This window comes from Thamnophis elegans, chromosome 1 (assembly GCF_009769535.1).
Source record: "Thamnophis elegans isolate rThaEle1 chromosome 1, rThaEle1.pri, whole genome shotgun sequence".
NCBI lineage: Eukaryota > Metazoa > Chordata > Lepidosauria > Squamata > Colubridae > Thamnophis > Thamnophis elegans.
This window is the reverse complement of record NC_045541.1, coordinates 106,900,381-106,923,595: the sequence shown is the minus strand read 5'-3', so window position 1 is coordinate 106,923,595 and position 23,215 is coordinate 106,900,381. Positions and strand designations below refer to the sequence as shown.

Here is a 23,215-nt window from a genome sequence, read left to right as displayed (position 1 = left end):
GGCAGCATGGAGTCCACATTTAAGAATCAGGAGCCAGCAAGTTGAATAACCAAAACCAGGCTGACATCTATCACTGGCAAGTTTTTAAACAAGTAGTTACAAATGAGGTATCTGGACTAATAGTTGACAGCATATTAAATGGGACACAAATATGAAGTGGAACTATTTATTCAAGGAAATCATAGCCATGTTACTCAATGTCAGGTCAAGGACCTTCCCCCCCTCCCAGATTTCTTTGTCACTGCCTCATTTTTTAATTGTACTAATTCAGTTGACTTTGATTTCAATTTTATTTTAAACTTAGATTTGGGATTGACACATCTTTAGTCTATTTGTTAGAAAGTGAACAATCTTGTTTCTCATAGAGCTCTCAAGATTATACTGTCCTTCTGGACCACCTGGCAGGTATAAATCAGGGAAGACAAACAGAAAAGTTTTATTATGAAGTGGCTTGTAAATAAAATAAATAATGAATTAATTAATGAACACACAAGACCCGACTTCAAATTGTTCCAATTCTAGTTTCTATTCAGCAATACTGGAATACTGTTGTCGGTTATACTTCCTGAGTTATAACCAGGAAAAAAGTCATCACAATATCAGCACTGTTGCTATTATGCAGATGACATAAAATTATTTCATTTTTCATATGAGTGTTGTTTCGGTGATTGCACTAACAAATTGGGTGCAGTGAATACTTTATCTCGTAAAATAAAGTCGGCTCTCCCTCTTGCTGTTTTTCATCAAATCCTGATAATCCTTTTATTTCAACAGGAAATTTTATTCTAATGTTTCTGTGTCTTCGCCCTTATTGCTGGCACTTTCAGGTGATTGCTTTATGTTATTCTTTTTAAAAAGAAATGAGGACTTTAATATCTTATAAATTTCTATAAATGGTGTTCTTGCATCAGAAGCATGGGATACTCAGCCACCCTCAATAGAATGCTTTTTAACACAGAATTATTCCTGATCCTCATTTTGGAAGCGTATAAGGATATACAGAAGCAAAGGGCCAGTTGAACTAGAAAGAATCCATGTTTGAATAGAATGTAATATTTTATGCTTGCCCAGCAAATGACATTTTCTAGTGATCATGATGAATAATGATCTTAATGAACTATTTAATAATTGCACAAGTCTACTGCAGATCATCAGAATACAAAGTTGCATGGAAGTGCAATAGCATTCTAAAGTGCAGTAACACAATGATGTGCCAAAGATCAGATGAAGATCAAAGTGCAATTGATGGATAAAGGTACCAAGAATCAGGATCTTAATTTCTCTGATCAAACACTGTTGAAGAGCTAAATTCCTCCCAAAATTGTCTTTTAAAATTTTGATAGTATTCCATGAAAAGATTGATGAAATCCATCTGGACAGAGCCCAACAGTTTTAGGGTATACAGAAGAAGACAAAGAGGAGTCCTGTGTGCATGTGTGTAAGAGCATATATGTACATAGTGTAGACCTTCTTCATGCTATTGTTTGCTAGTTTGTTTTCCCCTTGATACTTCTCTCCCTATCTCTTCCACATTGGGAAATGCATCAGGAATCAAAGAGCTAAATCAGTTTTGGTAACTGATTACTAACTTAAATAACCTCTCTGTTTTCATTACTGGAGAAACCGGTGGCAAATAGTGACATGTGCCCCTAATTAGTGGTGCTAGAGTTCAGAAATGTATAGTGTTCAAGGGACAACTGTATTCAAGCTTTGATTTTAAAAAATCTACACAATAATTGTAGTGTTGCCAAACTTGGCATCAAGAGCAAAGATCCCAAGAGGGAAGGAAATACATCCTCTATTAATATATATTTGTGTAGGTCCATTTTCCATCCAGATCTGATGACACACCTTCATTAGAGTTGGAGAACACTGACTAAAGAATACCACCCACAATTAACCAGTTGTCTTTAACAAATGCTGTAGTAGTAGAGGATACCCAGTAACAGAGAAGGATACCTGGATACCCTTCCAGGTTTTCTCATTTCATTTCTCTATCTCCTTTCTATTTATAGCGCAACATGGAAAGAAGAAGAATAGAGGAAATAAGTTGAGAAAGATTCCTCTGCCCAAATCTGCAACTGCTAAAGCTCAGCCCTATCTCTAAATGATCTGGGACATGGCAAGTCAGGCAGGGGTGGGTTTTAAAAAAATTTACTACAGTTTTGGTGGGCGTGGCTAGGTGGAGAGCATGTGACTGAGTGGTTGTGGCCAACTTGCTGTCACTCAGTCACATGACCCCAACCCACCGAGCTACACCCACCAAAATGGTGGTGAAAACTTGACAAGGGGGGGGAGCACCAGCCCGGGGCTCTTTTCTGTCTCCCGGATGGCACTGGGAGTGAATTGAGCAGCCTGCTTTTGAATTGGCGGCTGTAGCCGATGGGCTTGTTTTCTTTTCTCAGGTGGTGTGGGGTAGAATTTAAGGCTAACCTGGAAGGGGTGGCAGCCTGGTACTTGCTGCTTCTTCTGGCTCAGGGAGAGATAGCTTGGCCAAGCCAGGTGCTCTATCCCTATCCCCTCCCTCCCTCCCTCCCTCCCTCCCTCTCTCTCTTTCCTTCCTTGGGTGGATCTGGCAGTAGAAGCGGGCTTACTTGCCAGGCTTGAGGAGGGGAGAAGGTGGAGCTGTTGTCCAAGGATGAGAGCAACCCCTGGCTACCTCTGGGTTAGGGTGGAGAGCTGCCTTGATCCTCTCTCTCTCAATCTCCTTGCACTGGGAGCATCCTTCTCCGGGCAGGGGCGAAGAAGAGCTACCTCCCTCCTCCTCCTGTGACTCCTGTCCAGTGCTCTCTCTTCTCTCTCCTCTTCACCTTCCCACACTTGTTTACCTATCCCAGAGGGCTTGAGTTATGCCCGCCTTCGATACAGCCACCTTCCTCACTGGCATTGCTCCTGAGCAAACTCTTCCATCCTTGTCTGTTGCGAAGAACTGGCAGCTCTAGGTGCACCACACCCACTTCATTCTCTTACTCTGCTAAGCAATTATTACACATTTTTGTATAATAGGGTGCTGCTGTCGCTAAATGCCAGGTCTGTCGTTCATAAGGCCCCCCCTCATCCGGGACTTGATAACTGATGAGGGCGCAGACCTGGCATGTATTACTGAAACATGGCTGGGCACGGAGGGAGGAGTCCCCCTCGTTGAGATGTGCCCAGCTGGATTTCAGGTGCTACACCAGCCGAGAGCCCAGGGAAGGGGTGGCGGTGTGGCTATTGTAGTCCGGGAGTCTTTAGTACCTCGTAGGATCCCTGCTCCGGAGCTTGTCGGGTGTGAGTCCCTGCTGGTGAAGCTGGACCTCAAGGGTCAAGTGGGTCTGCTGCTTACGTACCTGCCTCCCAACTGCGTTGCAGCAGCCCTCCCCTCGCTCCTCGAGTCAGTAGCCGAGCTAGCAGTTGAGTTCCCTAGACTTATAGTTCTGGGGGACTTCAACTTGCCTTCGCTCGGTGAACACTCTGATGGAGCGCAGGAGTTCATGGCTTCCATGACAGCCATGGGCTTGACTCAAGTAATCCGAGGCCCAACTCACTCAGCGGGTCACACGCTCGACCTCGTATTCCTCTCGGAGCAGTGGAGTTACGATCTTGGTCTGAGGGGTAATGAGATCATACCCCTGTCATGGTCAGACCACTACCTACTGAGGCTAGACTTCCGGAGGCCAAACCCCCACCGTAGGGAGGAGGAACCGACCAGCTGGTTCCGCCCCAAGCGACTGATGGATCCTGTTAGGTTCCAGACGGAGCTTGGGGTTATTCCTGATACCCTCGCCCACAGTTCGGCGGAGACCCTCGTCGCTGCCTGGCACTCGGCAGCTTCGGAGTCTCTAGACCGGATTGCGCCGCTACGGCCCCTCCAGGTCAGCGGCCCCCGGAGGCCTCCTTGGTTCACTGAGGAGCTCCGGGAGGTAAAGCGCCGGAGGAGACGCCTAGAGCACTCGTGGAGGTCCGATAGGTCCGAGTCGAAACGGGCACTTTTAACAGCATGCACCAAGGAGTATATTCGGACCTTAAGAACAGCAAAAAGAACATATATTGCCTCCTTGGTAGCGTCCGCCGAGTCCCGCCCAGCCGCCCTGTTTAGGATAACCCGCTCCCTCCTAAATAGGAGGGAGACGGGGGACTCCCTACAGGGTAAGGCTGAGGAGTATGTCCAGTTCTTGGCGGACAAAGTTGCCCGGTTTCGAGCGGACCTGGACTCCACCCCAGTAGATCCAGCCGAGACACAAGGAGAAGACTTGGCAAACCATCTCTGGGTTGAGTTTCAGGAAGTTGCCTCTGGGGATGTGGACAAGGCTATGCGAGCTGTGAGTGCCTCCACCTGCATACTGGACCCGTGTCCCTCCTGGCTGGTTGCCAACAACAGTGAGGTGACACGAGGCTGGATCCAGGCGGTTGTTACCGCCTCTCTTCGGGAGGGGTACTTTCCCACCGCGCTCAAGACAGCGGTGGTAAGACCCCTCCTGAAGAAACCGTCTTTGGATCCAGCTGTTCTTAATAACTATCGTCCAGTCTCCAACCTCCCCTTTGTAGGGAAGGTTGTTGAGAAGGTGGTGGCTCTCCAGCTTCAGCGTACCTTGGAGGAAGCTAACTATCTTGACCCCTTACAGTCTGGCTTCAGACCCGGTTACAGCACAGAAACCGCTTTGGTCGCATTGACCGATGATCTCTGGAGAGCTAGGGATGGAGGCCATGCTTCCATCCTAGTTCTCCTGGACCTCTCAGCGGCTTTCGATACCATCGACCATGGTATCCTTCTGCGACGACTGCGGGAGATAGGGGTGGGCGGCACTGTTTTGCAGTGGTTCTCCTCCTATCTCTCGGACAGGTCGCAGTCGGTGTTGGTGGGGGGGCAGAGATCGTCCCTGAGGCCCCTAACTTATGGGGTGCCGCAGGGGTCGGTCCTATCCCCCCTACTATTTAACATTTACATGAAACCACTGGGCGAGATCATCCGAAGGCACGGGATAAAATACCACCAATATGCGGACGATACACAGTTGTATCTGTCCGCCCCGTGCCAACTCAATGAAGCGGTGGACGTGATGAACCGGGGTCTAGAAGCCGTTAAAGACTGGATGAGAGCAAACTAGCTGATACTCAACCCAGACAAGACCGAGTGGCTGTTGTGTTTCCCTCCCAAAAATTTGACCAACATACCATCACTCAGGCTGGGGGGACAAAACTTACACCCCTCAGAAAGGGCCCGCAACTTGGGAGTCCTCCTGGACCCACAGCTAACTTTTGACCACCATCTCTCAGCTGTGACCAGGGGGGCATTTGCCCAGGTTCGCCTGGTGCGCCAGTTGCGGCCCTACCTGAATCGGGAGGCCCTCACAACAGTCACTCGAGCCCTTGTGATCTCCAGGCTGGAATACTGCAATGTGCTCTACATGGGGCTGCCCTTGAAGAGCATCCGGAGACTTCAGCTAGTCCAGAATGCGGCCGCGCGAGTGATCGTGGGCGCACCACGGTTCGCCCACATAACACCGATCCTCCGTGAGCTGCACTGGCTACCTGTCGATCTCCGGGTGCACTTCAAGGTCCTACTCACCACCTATAAAGCGCTCCATGGTAGTGGATCTGGCTATTTGAGAGACCGCCTTCTGCCAATTACCTCCCTGCGTCCCATCAGATCGCATAGAGTTGGCCTCCTCCGTATTCCATCCGCCAGTCAGTGCCGACTGGCGACTACTCGGAGGAGAGCCTTCTCTGTTGCGGCTCCGACACTATGGAACAATCTCCCCGTGGAGATTCGTACCCTCACCACCGTCCAGGCCTTCCACACAGCCCTCAAGAACTGGCTAGCCCGTCAGGCCTGGGGATAAGTTTATTTTTGCCCCTCCCGAATGCTGAGTGAATGTTGAGTTTTACTGTTTAATTTACTTTTGTGCACATTTCTTTTTGTATTTTCCTACACTCCCTTTCCTTTTTGATTGTAAGCCGCCCTGAGTCCCCTCAGGGAAAAGGGCGGCCTATAAATGTCTAATAAATAAAATAAAATAATAGGGAGAAGGATTTTGCAACTCTCTAAGACTACTTACTTTGGGAAATACTCCCCCCCACCCCAGGAGTATCCAGTGTGATTTCAACTTGGTAGAAATGGACAGTTCAACATCTTTGTATCACAAATTCCATTTATTTTAATACGTTATTCTTCTTAATGACACATCAGGATGTTATATGCTATACATTAGATGTCCCTTATTGGAATTTCTATAATTCCTTTTCTACATTGCCAGCTATGCAAATCTATTATTTAAATTTCATTAAATAGCAATATAGCAGTAGACTTATATACCGCTTCATAGGCCTTTCAGGCCTCTCTAAGCGGTTTACAGAGAGTCAGCATATTGCCCCCAACAATCTGGGTCCTCATTTTACCCACCTCGGAAGGATGGAAGGCTGAGTCAACCCTGAGCCGGTGAGATTTGAACCGCTGACCTGCTGATCTAGCAGTAGCCTGCAGTGCTGCATTTAACCACTGCGCCACCTTGGCTCTATGTTTAAACTGATTGCCATTTTCTTCCCTATGGGGACTGAAGAGTGGGCGCGATGCTGCAGCTTTAAATAGAAGGACAGAGTTGAAAGGGAAGGGACCAATGGCTGCACTCGACTCATCACTTACTCTGCTGCCGCTGAGTCAAAGGAAGAACCAGTGCACTCTACTATGAGGCAGGAGAACTGTGTGCCTCACCTACTCTGGACTTTTTAGGCTTTTAATCCTTGCTTAACCCTTGCGATCATAAAATACCTACAAAGTCAGACTAAATGAAGCACTCAGTTCTCCTGCCTCATAGTAGAGGGCGCTTTTTAAAACATCCACAGTGAGGCAGCAGCTAGCTAGCTTCACCTCAGCACTTGTCTTTTTCCTTTTACATTTTTTTCTCTTTTGATGATGGGAGTGATGAGGCTGTGCCTCCCCTGCCTCATCTGACTGCATGTCACTGGTCCAGCCGCTCTGATCTTGGGAAGACTGGTCAAAATGTTTGTGATTGTAACCTATTTGGAAATCAGAGATTAAGGAAAGTTGAGATTAAGGAAAGTTGAGTTAAATGGAACTGCATCTACATGGAGGACCCCAAAGCTCTGTTTTAGGCCCAGTACTCTTCAACATCTTCATCAATGATTTGTATGAGGGGATAAGTGGGGAACTTATCAAATTTTCAGATGACACCAAGCTGGCAGGAATAGCCAACACTCCAGAAGACAGGCTTAAGATACAGAAGGATCTTGACAAACTTGAACATTGGGCACTATCTAATAAAATGAAATTCAATGGTGGAAAAAAGTAAGGTTCTACATTTAGACAAGAAAAATGAAATGCACAGGTTCAGTATAGGTGGTACCTTGCTCAATAGTAGAACTATGAGAGGGATCTTGGAATCCTAGTGGACAACCATTTAAATAGGAGCCAGCAGTGTGCAGCAGCTGCCAAAAAAGCCAACACAGTTCTAGGCTGCATAAACAGAGGGATAGAATCAAGATCATGTGAAGTGTTAATACCACTTTATAATGTCTTGGTAAGGCCACACTTGGAATATTGCATTCAGTTTTGGTCGTTGCGATGTAAAAATGATGTTGAGACTCTAGAAAGAGTGCAGAGAAGGGGACTGGAGGCTAAAACACATGAAGAACAATTGCAGGAACCGGGTATGTCTGGTTTAATGAAAAGAAGGACTAGGGGAGACATGATAGCAGTGTTTCAATATCTCAGGGGTTGCCATAAAAAAGAGGGAGTCAAACTGTTCTCCAAAGCACCTGAGGGTAGAACAAGAAGCAATGGGTGGAAATGAATCTAGGAGAGAAGCAACTTAGAACCGAGGAGAAATTTCCTGACAGTTAGAACAATTAATCAGTGGAACAACTTGCCTTCAGAAGTTGTGAATGCTCCAACAATGGAAGCTTTTAAGATGTTGGATAGCTATTTGTCTGAAATGGTATAGGGTTTCCTGCTTAGGCAGGGGGTTGGACTAGAAGACCTTCAAGGCTCCTTCCAACCCCGTTATTCTATTCTAAATCCTAAATCCTTGGCAGGATATACAGTGAAATTTCAATTTGTCATCTTCCTGTTAGCTTCATTTTAAGAATTAGATTGCCCGAGATAGTTTTGCTGATGGTTTTTCCATTAAGCAATGCGAAGTTGGCTAGAAGGGATTAAGATCTGGTTCACTGATAAGATGTCTGACATAAAGGAGTGCAGAAGACACAAAGGACCTACAGCGATTCATTTTTTTTCCTTGCAAGCATACAATACAAGAATGGAGATAAGGTGCTTCAACCGGAGAAGATTTGAAAATGCAAAATTAGTTTTCTTTTGTTTTGCGTTGAAAAACAAACTGAATATACACAGCAAAGAGGAATACAAAATTGCAGTGGTCACAACCAGTAGATCACAAATAGGGCCACAGCCCTCCAGCATCCAAGTTGCCTTGTGCTCATTTTCTAAGCATAATATTATTATTGTTTCTCCTGTGCCTACAGAATAGCAATTGCATTTTGAAAAATGATCACCAGGGCAGGGTTTTGCCCAAGGAAGAAATACCAGTGTAGCGCTTCCCTTTCCTGTTGTTGAATCCCATTCTTCTTAACCTTGCTCCAATTTGAATTTTCCATTTTTTTTTTGCTTTCCCACTGTGTTCCCGTACTCCAGTAATTCAGTTATTTGAAACAGAGTCTCTGCTTGCCTGCTCCGCTGACTGTCTCATTTGAAATCTCAGCAGAGCACATCGTTCTCCATCCTCGTTTGGGTTCTTAATCTCTTCTTTCCCCTCTGCTATTAATTATTCAATTCTAAGTATATTATTTAACCCCATGTAGTGTTGCAAACATTTTGGCTGCAGGATGTTGCACAAGATGAAAATGTGCTGCCTTGCAAAACAAGGAAAACTGTGTTTATCAATTATTTCTTACTCAGAGGGGGAGACGGGCTGTGCACAGAGCAGCATTAACCATAATAACACAAGACAAGCTAGGAAGCCATTAAGAACAGGCTGTGAAAATGCATCAACAAAAAGCAGGGCAGTATTCAAAAATAATAATTTATCTACTTATCTGAGTATTTTAATGTTCTTTGAAGGAAATCTATTATTTCAAAGTACAATTAATTATCTTCTCTTCTCTATTGCTACCAGAATATTTGGGTGGGGCTACTTTAGACAGGGTGAACAAAATTGTCTCCTTCCTTCTTGATAATTTTTCCAATTCACTCTAAAATTTCATATACTTTCACAGGAAAATATGATTATTTTTTTAAAAAAATCAAACAGAAAACTATATGCAAACTCATATGAGAACATAAAGATCCTATTTTGTGAGATTTTGACCAATAAGAATAAAGTTGAATATTTGGATGTATCTAAGAGTGGTACCTGTCACTTTTCCAATAACAGAAGAGGCTGGTTTTGACCCTAATCCAAGGAAATGCTTTGTGTGATACAGGATATTGAAGTGCTAATTAGGAGCTGATCACTCCAATAAACTCATCTCCATTCAATTTAATCAGGCATTGTGCTCCATAATATTATCACTATAGTTACCATTCTATTCTGTTCCAGATTCATTGAGTAAGTATTCTGACACAGGTCTACAATATATTCATATTGTAGACAACAAATTAACAATGTAAAGGGGACATGAGGTTTTCAAAAGCCAGTGAAAACTCAGACCTCCTTCACCCCTTTCTTTGCATGAATATAAGCCTCAGCCTTAATTTACATGTCTTTTGTGCAAAAACTAAAGAGTTGCTAATTACCATATGTGAATTTGTAAACATGCATTAGACTGCTATTTATTTTTGGTTATTTCAAAATAACTTGTATTTAAAAAGAAATTAAGCATAATAGTGGGTGAAAAATGAAGTAAGCCATTCCAAATGAATATGAAAAGCCATCTCATCTAGTATTTGGACGAAAAAAAATCACATATCTATTAAATTCCAGACCTGGATTTAAAAGTTCCAGGTATACCTTCATACATTCAGTTAAGCTAAAGCTGGATTAACCATTAAGCATAATAAGCATCTGTTTAGAACATCAAGGAAAGAAGAACAGTACAGATTTCTTTCCCCAAACTATCATGCCCTTAACTCCTTTGCTGTCACACTTGAGGGGTCTTTTTATTTTTAGTAATTGTCTTATAGTATCTACCATGTTCAACTTTAACTTACATTGTTAAAGAGTCCCTCCCCTTTGGCATGGTGAATCACTAACTTTAAATATTTGGTTTGAAGATATCATCAGATACTGCATTGGTTTCTCTCTAGTGAAGTAGTACTTTTGGTTCCTCTGAGGGGCACCATTTTTGGGATATGTTTTAAGACACCAGCTAACTTTGATCCAGACATTCCACAAAAAGGCAAGGACAAACCACTTTTAAATGTTTGCCTGGAACAGTCAACAGTAGTCAGTCTCAATTGCTTTTAAGTAGGTTCCTTTGAAAGATGCATTAATGAGTGTTACGGCTATTTAATATTTCAATTATATACAATTGCAATGAATATACAAACTTACAATAACAGCAACTTTTTCAATGTGACGAATATTGGATTATCACCCTTAAAATTTCCAAGTGGAAGTAATAATTCAATATGTCTAATATCAGATTGGAAAAGCTGTGTTACAACATTATGATAATTTGATAAATTAAAATTCCTATTCAACTTTGTACAAAGTGGACGGTAAGTGGTAGAGAAAGATCTGCTTCCATACAAATCTACCAAGTGGGTTAACTATTTTCAAATCCCCTTCATCAAATCATCCCATCAATGGAAAGCAAATAATCTTGGCTGTCAAACATTTCTGCTGCTTTGTTGAATCATTCCCTAAAGGATTCACTCTGCAGTCATTTTAGCATCCTGTTATGTTCTTTTTATTTTCTTAATGTCCCTCTGCCTAGTCACAACTATCAAGTCTACAAAGTGCATTTGAAAATGTTTCCCTGGCTACCCACTTATGTGTTGTTGTGTTGTTAAAGCACTCAAACCAACTAGATCTTTCTTTGAAATGTAATCTCTGGCTGCTAGGATCCTTGAGTCAGATTCTGGTCCAATCCCATGCATATAACCACATACTATATGTTTATCCCATAATAAAGGGCAGATCTATTTGCTACTATCAAAGGTGATCTTGATTTTATTATTTATTCGGCTGGTTGGTGCTCCTGTCCATATATTGCAACAAATTCAGAACTGCTTTCTCTGAATTTGACTGCTACCAGTTCCTGCTACCACAGGAATGCATCCCTCAACTCTGCCCCTCTCCACTGATTTGTGCGCATGTCTGACTATCTTTGCATGAATCTGGGTTGGTCATATTCAAAGATATAATTTAACAGATTACATGTGTGGTTTTCTCTTGCTGTGAGGTCTTCCACTTGTGTCTCCTGAAGGAATGTCACTAATTCAGAAAATAGAGACCGTATTGACCAGACCATAACAAATTTGCTCAGGAAGTGATCACTATTTATAGAGCAGTCACTGTCACTGCAGTTTTGTTTCTGTCCTTGTCAAAAGGGAAGGAAAGGGAAAGCCTTTAAATTGTTTAAAAAGCACTGGTCTTTTCCTTCTTTTCAACTGTGGGACCATCAAAAGAGGCCTTCAGTGTTTTTAATCTTCGAAAAGATGTGGCTGTTTTGATATTACTGTTTTGATGTGTACTCACATCTTTCTTTAAGATCTCTATTAAAATTTGGAAATGGAGTTTCACTGGGACAATACAATCTGTGTAAAATTCTTTTACAGGAATATGAGCAATTTCCAGTTTTATTTTTGCATCCGGCACATTTCCGCTTAATTCTGCAGCCAGATCTGATTAACATGCATGCCAATTCAGTTAGCAATTAATACTTTGGTGATAATAATAATAAACATCAACAATAGCAAAACAGGATATAAGGCAGGCAAGAGATAGAGATAGAGGAAGACAGATGAACTACAACAGGAGGGAAAGAGGAAAGCAGTTTAGTATTCTCAGAAATCGCAAAACCCCAGGAAATAATAGATTGGTTAATTAGCATGGCCAGCCCAAAAAACCAAATTAGCCTTTGGTTATTCCAACTTTAACCTATTGTAATAGCAGCAGAATAAGGATGGAAAATAGGTGTTCTCTCCTCTATTCTGCACTATAAAGAGATTAATTTGGCATCTAGGAGTTATATATTCTGCTCACTAAAAGCTTAGTTCTGCTATCCATGAGCTTTATTCTCTTATAAGATATTCTCACTGTTTGCTCTTGCATACTTTATTTTTTTCTTCTATTTGAAAATGTTTAGTCATTTAAATGCAGTGAACTTTTTTGGGGAAATATGGTCAATTACCCAACTAATACATAATTGTATAGTATATTTGTCCCAGGAACAATCAAAACCAATACAAAACATTGATAGAAAATTGGATAAATATATTGCTGTAAATCCAACTACCATAGTAGATGAGGAAGAAAAACAATAAAAGCAGCAGGTCAGAGATAGGTTTCTTAAAGTGGTTTTGCAACACAGAAAAAGCTCAAATAAATATTCAGCTGGGACCTTTTTTCCCCATTAGGTCCTACAGGACAAGTAGCAAAAAGCCAACCAGACATCACTTGAGAATATAGTTTAAATTAATATCCACCCTTGTCTTAATCTTGAGAAATAAGCCACAATTTTTTTTTGCCGATAGCTCTTTTTTCCCCACTGATTCTCACAGTCACAGTCTCAATTTTTTAAAATATTCTATTGTGAAAGTTACTTTTTCATATTTATTTAATACCACAAAGTAATCTGTGCAACTGTGAGAATTTGAAAAGGGGGAAACCACAGAAATAGCAGATTGAATTCATTATTCCCTTGTATTTCATAAGAGTATATAGTATTTTGAAAAATGATGATAAAGAAAAGAAAGACCAACTATTTCATCTCTCTCTCTCTCCCTCTCCCTCTCTCCCCCTCCCTCACTCCCTCTCTCTGAACAGGACAAGAAAAACCTATTAATCTTGAAATTGTTTTTGTACAACAACATTTAGTGGACAGATAAACATCACTGAGCAAAATAGGCTGATTACGTTTATTTGATTAATCATACACTATCAAAATAATTTTAGAGTGGGTGGGATAAATGTGGTTTTTTTTCTGTATCAAATTATTACTTAGAGCAAATACAATGATGAAATGAGCCCAAGTGGAGGAATCATCAAATATAAAGCTCTGTTAGATTTGCAATGACAGGAGCAAAGGATCGCATTGTATTCATTCATTTCTATGTATATGTCTTTTTCATTATTTCTAATATTTCATGCAGTTATCTCTCTCAATGAGACTGTGCCCATTAGCTTCAGGAATGATACGCTGTAATTTTTTTTTTTTACTAATGGAAAATATCTGAAAATTTAGACTCTACCAATCTCAGATCCCTGCTAGAGAAGCCACAATCTCAGCAGTTCTCCCAAATCTACAGAGAGACCATCTAAGGATTCTAATATCCTCTTCCAAGATTGGATCTGCTTGTCTTCAGTTGGGAAAGTCCGACTTATCATAAGACCCTTGGATTGCTCTCCCAGAGATCACAGATTTGCATCCTTAAACTCTCAAACCACTAGTTTACTGTAATCCCTGAATTCTCAAAATAAAGCTAATTCAATTTTAAAGATGACCTTTTCCTGAAAAGCAGGCTTTGTCTTCTAAAGCATCTATGCATGACCCAAGCTGTGCTTGCTTACTTTCAATGGGGTGGTTTCAAATTGCTTAGACTAAGTGGAAATACTTTAGTATCTTGAACAAAGGACTGCTCGGGAAATTTATAAAGTAGAAGTCCAACTGAATGTAATTCTGCAGATTCCTAAAGAACATACCATCATCGTCATACTCACATTTTCTCTAAAGATAAATGCCAAGATTGCAGCCGAGAGTTCTGCCAGGAAGATTAGCAAAATAAACATGAAGAACTGAAAGAGGGAAAAACGAAATGTACATTACTGTTTATCTAGAGTTAACATCTGCCTCAACATTTAATAAAATAAGAGTAAGAATAGGTCAAACTGACTAAAACACATTTAGAAATTGACAGCTAGAGTGGAACAAATTTGCCAAATAAATAGCTTAAGAAAATGACTAGAAAATGTCAACTCCCCATAGTTGGGGGATTGTTTGATACACTATTAAAGCTGCGATATATGCTACTTTTTACTTGGCATGTGTATTAGATTGTTTATAACTGATTATTCCATTACCATTATAACCAATCACTTGAATTTTGAAGTTCATACACAGCAGTACTTCTGGGCCATCTGACAACTCTTCACATACCTTGCATCACACAACTTAACATTGAATCCTCAACTTACAACAGTTCATTCAGTGACCATTACAACAGCAATGAAAAAAGTGACTTATGACCATTTTTCACAGTTACGACTTTTGCAGCATCCCCACAATCATGTGAATGTCAGGGTTCCAAGTAACACCCCCCCAATGAAAGAAGACTCCAAGGCTTGAGTTTCCTCAAAGTTCCATTTTATTAGAAATGTCATATTGGCACATCTGGGAAAACCCGAACCTGAAAGTTTCCAGGGTTTCCCCAGCCAAATGAAAGTTCAAGTCCCTGCCCAGCACTCACATGTCCAACACATGGCCCAATCAGGCACCATCCAAAACTGGAGATGCCTCCCAGTGACACCATTGCAGCTGCAGAGCAAGTTGTCCTTGACTCTCTGAGAAAAGAATGTTATTTTGACTATATCTCACCTATACTCCATATAATCCCCCTTCCCATTTTCCCACAGTAGAAATTTTAACATTAGGAAATTTTAACATTGCTTCCAGGTTTTACAGTGATCAAATTTCAGTTGCTTGGCAACTGGTTCATACTTATTACTATTGCTGTGTTCCAAGGTCATGTGATCACCTTTTGCAATCCTCTGACAAGCAAAGTCAGTGGAGAAACCAGATTCACTTAACAACTGGGTTACTAATTTATCAACTGCAGTGATTCACTTAACAACAGTAGCCAGAAAGGTCTTGATATGGGGCAAAACTCACTTAACAAATGTGTCACTTAACAACAGAAAATGTGGGCTCAATTGTGGTCGTAAGTCGAGGACTACCTATATTTGATAAATATGTGCCAGCCTTTTGTAAGTATCTAGTGCCTGCTGGGACTGCAACATCCAAAATTCTGCAGCCAATCCAGCTTTCAGAGGTCAAGTATCTCCACTGCTTTAAGAGTCATATTAATGAAGTGACGCTTTAATGGTTCGACTCATTACAGCAGCAATATCACGTTTTTTCAGGTTCAAAAAGAAGCCTGGAAAAAATAAACATAAAAAAGAGAATATGTATTGAAATGGGAGAGAGAGAGAGAGAGAGAGAGAGAGAGAGAGAGAGAGAGAGAGAGAGAGAGAGAGAGAGATGGAGATGATAGATAGATAGATAGATAGATAGATAGATAGATAGATAGATAGATAGATAGTAGATAGATAGATAGATAGATAGATAGATAGATAGATAGATAGATAGATAGATAGATAGATAGATAGATAGATAGATATTGAGAGGGGAATCCCAAGTACCAACATTTTTCTTTGGTCCAAAGAAATGTGCTCCTTTTCCAAGAACACTGGGGGGAAAAAACCCTACAAAAAAGATGCTAAAATTTTATTTGCTGTGTGCCACTCCTAGGCTTTCTTCGTGCTGCTAGAATTAAAATTAAATACTAGGCCAGCCTATTTTGTAGATGACATGGAAGGGGAATATCTCGCACCTCACAAAAAGCTGCAAAATGGCTTAGGTACAAAACTACAAACATCTTTTTAGGTGGTACCTTTGTTTAATTTCTGCATTACAAATGAGAGAGGGGGAATTATAGAAATTAGAGTTGTCAATTGGAGGAGTCATATGAAATGAAACTGCACTGCAAACATCCAATGTCTTTTATAACCCTTGGTGATATTGCAATGATCAAGTCCTGGTAATATCCTGTAAAGCTGTAGACGGTATGGGGAAAAGTATTTGGGGGACCACTTCTCCTTGGTTACATCTACCTGTTCCATCAGGACTGACAGGAAATCATGTTATGGGTCCTTCTACTAAGAAATGTCATCTGATAGTACCCAGAAGAAAAGCTTTTTCTGCCACAGCATCTTCCCTTTGGAACATCATTCCCCCAAAGTTAAATTGCTCATTACTCTACTGGCCTTTCAGAGGGATATGAAAGCATGGCCTTGGCATTGTGGTTGAGGATCCAATGATAGTATGGAGCCTGTTAGCTGGTTTTATTGGCACTTTATGGATTGTACACTCCCACAGATTAAATTTTAACTATTTTAATTGTTTTTTTAAAAAATACTTTTCCATTTTGGTTGTTTATTTATAACTACTGTTTCAGTGGTGGGATTCAGCCAGTTTGCACCTATTCGGGAGAACCGGTTGTTAACTTTCTAAGCAGTTCAGAGAACCAGTTGTTGGAAGAAATCTCCTTTTGGTTTTTTCCCACTTTCCAGGGCTAATCCTGCAAGGAAGGCAGGAAGGAAACATTCTGATGTTGTTTCTAGCCTAATCTTTATTGCCCTGCTTACAGAAAGTGCGTCTCTGTTAACCTTTATTACATTGCAACAGCTAAGGCGAAGCGCCCATCAAAGTGATGATGTTCAGTTGGCCACACTCATCCAATCACATGACCACTGAGCCCCGCCTACCCAGCTGGTCATTAGGGCAGAGAACCCGTTGTTAAATTATTTAAATCCCACCCCTGTACTGTTTGTTTTTGTTTATAAGTCTGTGACTGTGAACCACTCAAAGTCACATATATGAGGCAGGCAGCTATATAAATAGAACAAACAAACAAATAAACATCCAAAAAGGGTAAAATGTGAGGTGGCACAATAGTTCTTTTGTTGTTTGGATGAAAGCTTCAGCTCCTGCAATATTTGTCTGAAATATACAGCAGGCTTCATTCCCCATGGTAGGTTAGAAAAATAAAGATTGCAGGAATTTTCCTTACAAATAAAAATCAATTAACAAATTTTTAAATTTTTAAAGGTCCTCGTATAATAACACGCCTTTAACTTTTTTCAAAAATTAAAACTGGGAATTTGCCACGATCATCAATCAGAATCGGAATATTTGGATTTAACCCTCAGATGAATTAAACAGGCTTCAAAGTCATCTGAGTATGTATGTATGTATTTAATCATTTATTTAATCATTTATTTAATCATTTATTCATTTGTTCAATTAATCAATCAAATTGTTGATCTGGAATCCAAGATAAGAACTGTGGTCAGGCTACCTGTCATCTTCAGATTTGTTGCGTGTTCAAGAAATTGTTCCCAAATTTTTATGGCTAATTGTGGATGTTCTATCATCCAATTTAGATATACCTATTTATTTTTGATAACATATTTTTGTCTAGTTATTTAAGTAATTTTTTTTAGATGCATATTCACACTTGTATATGAAAAGTAAAACTGCCTTAAATATGAGGTGGAGAAAATAGTAGTGGTTGCTTTTTATTGCTTTCTTACTGTTGCAGATAGAATAATTTGGATTTTTTTTAAAAAAGAGCACACTAGGATTGGCATCTTCATACTGATAAAATTATTTCACAGATTTTCAAAATTCATAGATACAGCACTGCATTATCAAAGCGTTTAAAATATCATTCGGGTATTCCATGGGCTAACTTTTTTTTTTTCAGGAACCCTTGCAATTTATTTTTTAAAAAAACAAGTTCAACTACTAGGCAAGCTTTAGGGACTATGAAATGCAAGTTATATATCATTCAACTGCAACATTTTTATATAAAAACATAACATGAGAAATAATCTCTACAGAGAAAGAAATTTAAGAACTTCCCTTGGGATGCATGTTTCTCTCATCTCTCAGCTGTGCTGTACACTTTCCTTGAATTTATACTTGACTTGAAAGCTTCAGGCATTTATTATGTATCACTGAGAAATCTCTCCAGGGAAGCCACTGATTCATCTATATTTGAAAACTTTGTAGGAGGACGTGGATTTTAATTAGTCCATGAAAATAACACCTTTCCCCTAATTAAGATATAGATAACAACCATATCATCCAAACTCTCTGCCAAGTCTTTTTTTTTCCATGGCCCCCACACTTAATCATTTCCCAACATCAGTTCTTTGTTACAATACCATTTTTTTTCCTGGAAGAAAATGCTATTTTGCACGCTCTTGACAAACACTGATATATAGCACTTTTTCCACCCTGAATATTTAAGATGAAATTAGGCACGGACAACCAAATGAATGAAAATTTCAGTTTTTGCAGAAATACTCAAGTTTTTGGGTGGTGGAGTATGCAGTTTATGTAGTAAAAAATATCACGGTATCTTGCTTTTGCCAAATTGTGTGTGTATGTGTTTGTGTGTGTGGGGGGGGGGGGTATTTGCTGTATCAACAAAATACAAACATGGAAGTAAAATGAGATACTGAGAGACAAGTTAACTACATAAACCAAGCAATGAACCTAACATGCCTAGCTCAAACAATACGTTTCAACAAGCCTGGCATGATGTGTCTTAGCTCCACCTTGGCCTGCCAGTTAAATTAAAATTTGACACCCATTGAATTGGACAGGAAATGCAGAACACATTCCCACAAGTGATAAGCTAAATTGAGGAGATCTGAAGTCCTCTGACTATCTCCCTTGGCATGCAGCATCCATGTAGCATTGTCAACAAGACTACTCATAAAACGTCTTTTATTCACATCCCAAATGGTGAGAGCTGCTTAGAAAGCACCAGAGGCTAATCTGATCTGACTCGACATGTCATCTTTCTAGGTTGCAGAAAGCTAGATGCTTGTTTCTCCTCCTTGTTTTTCTGTCACTAGGAAACAACAGAAGATCCTGCATCCCATTCCCATCTCTACAACCATTTTCACTTTCTTGAATTGCGTATGCAGATGTCTGTCCACAGTACTCAGTCCATCAAGAAACAAAAGAATGAGAAGTATAGGTAGTCCTCAACTTATGACCACAATTGAGCCCAAAATTTATGCTGTTAAGTGAGACATTTGTTAAGTGAGTTTTGCCCCATTTTATGACCTTTCTTGCCACAGTTCTTAAGTGAATCACTGCAGTTGTAACCCAGGAGTAACCCAGCTGTTAAGTGAATCTTGCCTCACCATTCACTTTGCTTGTCAGATGGTCATAAAAAGGTGATCACATGGCCTTGAGACACAAAACCCATCATAAATATGAACCAGTTGCCAAATCTGGATCACTTTCAGCCTGAGCCACAAGAAAATAAAACATGGAAACTGGTGACATGGTGGCAAAATCTTTGTGGATGCTATCTAATGCTCCAAATGATTTGTTTCTGCAAGAAGTGAGCAAATCAACATTAAAAAGAAAAAAAGAATGATATGCAATAGCAATAGCAATAGCAGTAGACTTATATACCGCTTCATATGCCTTCAGGCCTCTCTAAGCGGTTTACAGAGAGTCAGCATATTGCCCCCAACAATCTGGGTCCTCATTTTACCCACCTCGGAAGGATGGAAGGCTGAGTCAACCCTGAGCCGGTGAGATTTGAACCGCTGACCTGCTGATCTGGCAGTAGCCTGCAGTGCTGCATTTAACCACTGCGCCACCTTGGCTCTAGGGTTAGGGTTAGGGTATGTCTTCATGTTGGAATAGTTGTAGCACAATTTGACACTTTTTTTGTTCTGACATGTTCCAAGAACTTCTTGGAGCATGTCAAGTCTCTACTTATTAAATATGATTGTGAAACTCAGATCTTCTTGATCAAGTTGGTTGACATATGGATGCACCCAACCCCCCACAAAGATTGAACCCTTTGTGAGTTAAGCCACACTGGAAGTCTGGGGCATAATTATGGCCTCTTGAGAGTTTTTCTTCCTCAAATCTCTAAGTTGGCAAAGCATTTCTTTATTCTTTAGCTACAGGGCTGATGATAAAACACAAGTTTTATTCCAAGAAAAGTAATACTGGTGTACAGTTACAAATTAGGATGAGCGAATAAAGGTGGAAATGAGAATACACAGATGTTTAATTGCTCTTTAATGTTAAGTAACTTTTAAGTAACTCTACAATTTATTCAAAAAATGTTGATTATTCCATGAATTTTAAATATAATGCATGGTATTAAATAATTAAAATGCATGATATTAAAATTATTTTACAGAAACCATAGTTTTCATTTATCTGCATTCAAGGATAAGGCAACTGTTTAAATTGTGAATTAACAATCCTGATTTATTTTGAACCAAGCTTCAGAAATATTCCACATGACAACATATACTTTTCCATTTATATTCCTTTTTTTATCCCAAAGAAAAATAATTTATATTATTTTCCTTTGGGATGAAAAAGCCTTAAAGTTAAATGGTGTAATGAAAGTAACAAAAAAGAGAGTCCTTCTCTGAGGGACATGAGTGGTTCTGAAATGTGAAATTCAAAATAAAATAAATTGTAGTGATTTATAACATTATTTTCTGGACTTAGGTCAAAATAACACAAGTGGGTACACTGGAAAAAGTAATCCACTTAGTTGTACTTACAAAAAGAAGGAGACATTTGTTCTCACGGATCGCTCCACAGCAACCAAGGAATCCCAATAAGAAGAGCATAGCTCCCATAGCCGCCATGATATATGCTCCAGTAAAGAGCAAAGGATTCGTAGCCACGATCTCTCGAAATCCTGTGGGATCAGCTATGACCCAGATTCCAACTCCCAGGAGACAGGTACCACCCAGCTGTCATAAAAAGGGAAGATTCAAATTAAATCTATTTTCTTGGACAGGTTCCTCTAGATAGCATAATTCAAGTTAAAATTTGAATTGTAATTGTTGCAACACAGGCCAGATCCTTATGGTACAATTTATTATGTTCAGAGAATAGAGACACCACATCTGAGCTGCTAAAATCTAGATGACTGCAAGATAGCACGATTTTATTTTTATGTATTCCTACAGAAACATCTAATGGTTAACATCTAATTTGTTAACATGTAATGGCCATCAGTTTTGGTAGACCCAAACTGATAGCCTTATCTGAAAAGGCATCTTCAAAAAAATTTCAAGAATACATTTCATTTTTAAATTGATTTAATATTGTGATTATTTACAAATGAAAGCAGTCCCCCTTTTAAGAATTCCAGTTATTCATTATACTTATTCATTACAAAATCTTATTTCATAATTTCTTTAATCTGAGATCATCAAAGGAAATGCAATACATGCAAATGTTAAGGAAAGGAATTAGTATCATAATCTTAATATGTTCATTCCTCATCTTTTCTTTTGGGGAATTATTATTATATTTTTTTTGTAGGATTGCTAGATCCCTCTTAATTGTTTAGATATTCCTGATTCTATAGCAAGGTTTAAACATTGCAATAAGCTATCATTTTATTTAACTATGGTCACAAAGTGGATGGATTCAGTCATGCTTTCAGGTAATCATTTGCTGGATTCACTAGACCAGTTAAGAGAATCAAACAAGTTGCATTAAGGATTAGCATAATGTAATGATGTGTGAATCCAGATTTCAGTGGGATAATATTTTGCTAAATACTTCAACTACAATGAATTATCTGCATACATAGGTAATATACTTTATCTTGATATGGCTTTTTCAGAAACAAAGGTACTGCCAGAAGAAGTTGGATTCAACAGTGACTGTATTTCATGCCAAGAGCTTGGATGACATGTGAAGGCAGTTTGTTGTTCTTGAACATGTTAATGAACATGCCAATGTTGCTATTTAGGCTAGTACTGCCCATCACAGCTTCCCTCCCTCCCTCCCTCCATCCTTCCCTCCATGACTTTGATCCTAGTAACTGCCAGGACATTTAAAGTTTTCCTGGTAAGCATTTTTGGAAGTGATTTGTCATTGCCTGCTTCTTAGGACTGACATGGAGTGGCCCAAGGTCTTTCAATTGGTTTTGTTCCTAACGCAGGACTAAAACTCCTAGTCTCCTGGTTTCTAGCCGGTTGTCTTAATCACTACACTAAACTGGCTCAGTACCTGTCTATTTACCTACCCACCTACCTACATGGGCTTATACTCCATTCAAGTCCAAGGTGGTTTACATTCCCCACTTTCACGTTTATAAGGCAAAAGAAAAAAAAAACAGTATAGCAAGATAAGCATTAACAATTAGAAACAAAATAATGAAAATGTTCTGGCATTCAAGGAAAACTGAAACATCAGAATACAATCTATAAATGGAGGCTTCTCACTCATATGAGGTCTCTTAAAATGTCAAGTTTTAATGGTTTTTATCTGTAATGGAAGTTGAGCAAAAAGACACTTATACAATCATATTCCGTGCCTTCATAAAATCATAAGTTGCCAAGGTACCCAAGTGACTGGAAACACTTAACACCAGCTCTAGAATTGTAGTATCTCACAACTATAGTTCATCCATGGGCCATCCATTCAAGGGCAGCCTCTGTCTCATCAGTAATTTCAAACTTCAAAGTGTTGTAAAAATGTCCTGGCTGCTTCTGATAAAAAGCAAATTGCTTGTTTTAAATGTTGCTACCTATGAAATGTAAAGGTGTCTTCTGCACCTGTAATACTTCTACCAAAGTATAGCCAACTCCTGAGGAGACATATGAAAAAGACCTCATGTGATAAATCAAAGAAAACTTACAAATATGAAGAAATTGAAGACAAACATCAGATATTTCATGCAGCTCAAACAATCCCCCTCCATGTTTGTGCAGGCTAGGCAGTCCAATTGATTCTGAAAAACAAGTGCAGCTCTTTACAACTCTTTCATTTCCTATATGCGGTTCTCATCTACTTCTTAAAGCCTTGGGGAATTCATTATATAGAAAGAATGGATCATATTTGAATGAGGTAGAATATACCAGGTTAATAGGTAATAATGAACATCTACAGTTCCCAACCTGTATTCTCCCTGATGCATCAGGATTGGAAGGAAAAGTTAATGAGAAAGTGCTAAACAATTTACCATCTTGTTCAAAACACAACAACCAAAGTTGCCTCCTTTTGTGAATTAGCCTTGTGACCTCACTCTAAAGGTCTCAACACCTTGTATGCATTATAATAAATGAGCACCCTAGTGTATGTATAATGAACACATCCTAGTGTATATATAATTTTAAAAAACCACCTGGAATTATTCAAATAAGATAGGCAAGTGAATCTAGTGAATTGCCAGTACTCTTTATAAATTCTCCTCATTGAAATGTTACAGTTTTAATTAATGGTCCAAAGTTAGGTATAT

The 23,215-nt window shown here is 39.7% G+C and overlaps 1 protein-coding gene across 2 annotated transcripts in view; it reads right to left on the bottom strand.

The window, feature by feature from the left end:
* The window catches only part of TSPAN18 (tetraspanin 18), a 183,092-nt gene that overhangs the window by 11,099 nt on the left and 148,778 nt on the right, over positions 1-23,215 (bottom strand). For both annotated transcript variants that reach the window (XM_032226439.1, XM_032226449.1), the window contains exons 5-7: positions 22,616-22,708; positions 20,517-20,711; positions 13,839-13,913 (exon numbers count right to left, since the gene is read on the bottom strand). In XM_032226439.1, coding sequence (XP_032082330.1) covers positions 13,839-13,913; positions 20,517-20,711; positions 22,616-22,678 — 333 coding nt within the window. In that variant the 5' untranslated portion in view covers positions 22,679-22,708. The remainder of the gene's footprint in view (positions 1-13,838; positions 13,914-20,516; positions 20,712-22,615; positions 22,709-23,215) is intronic.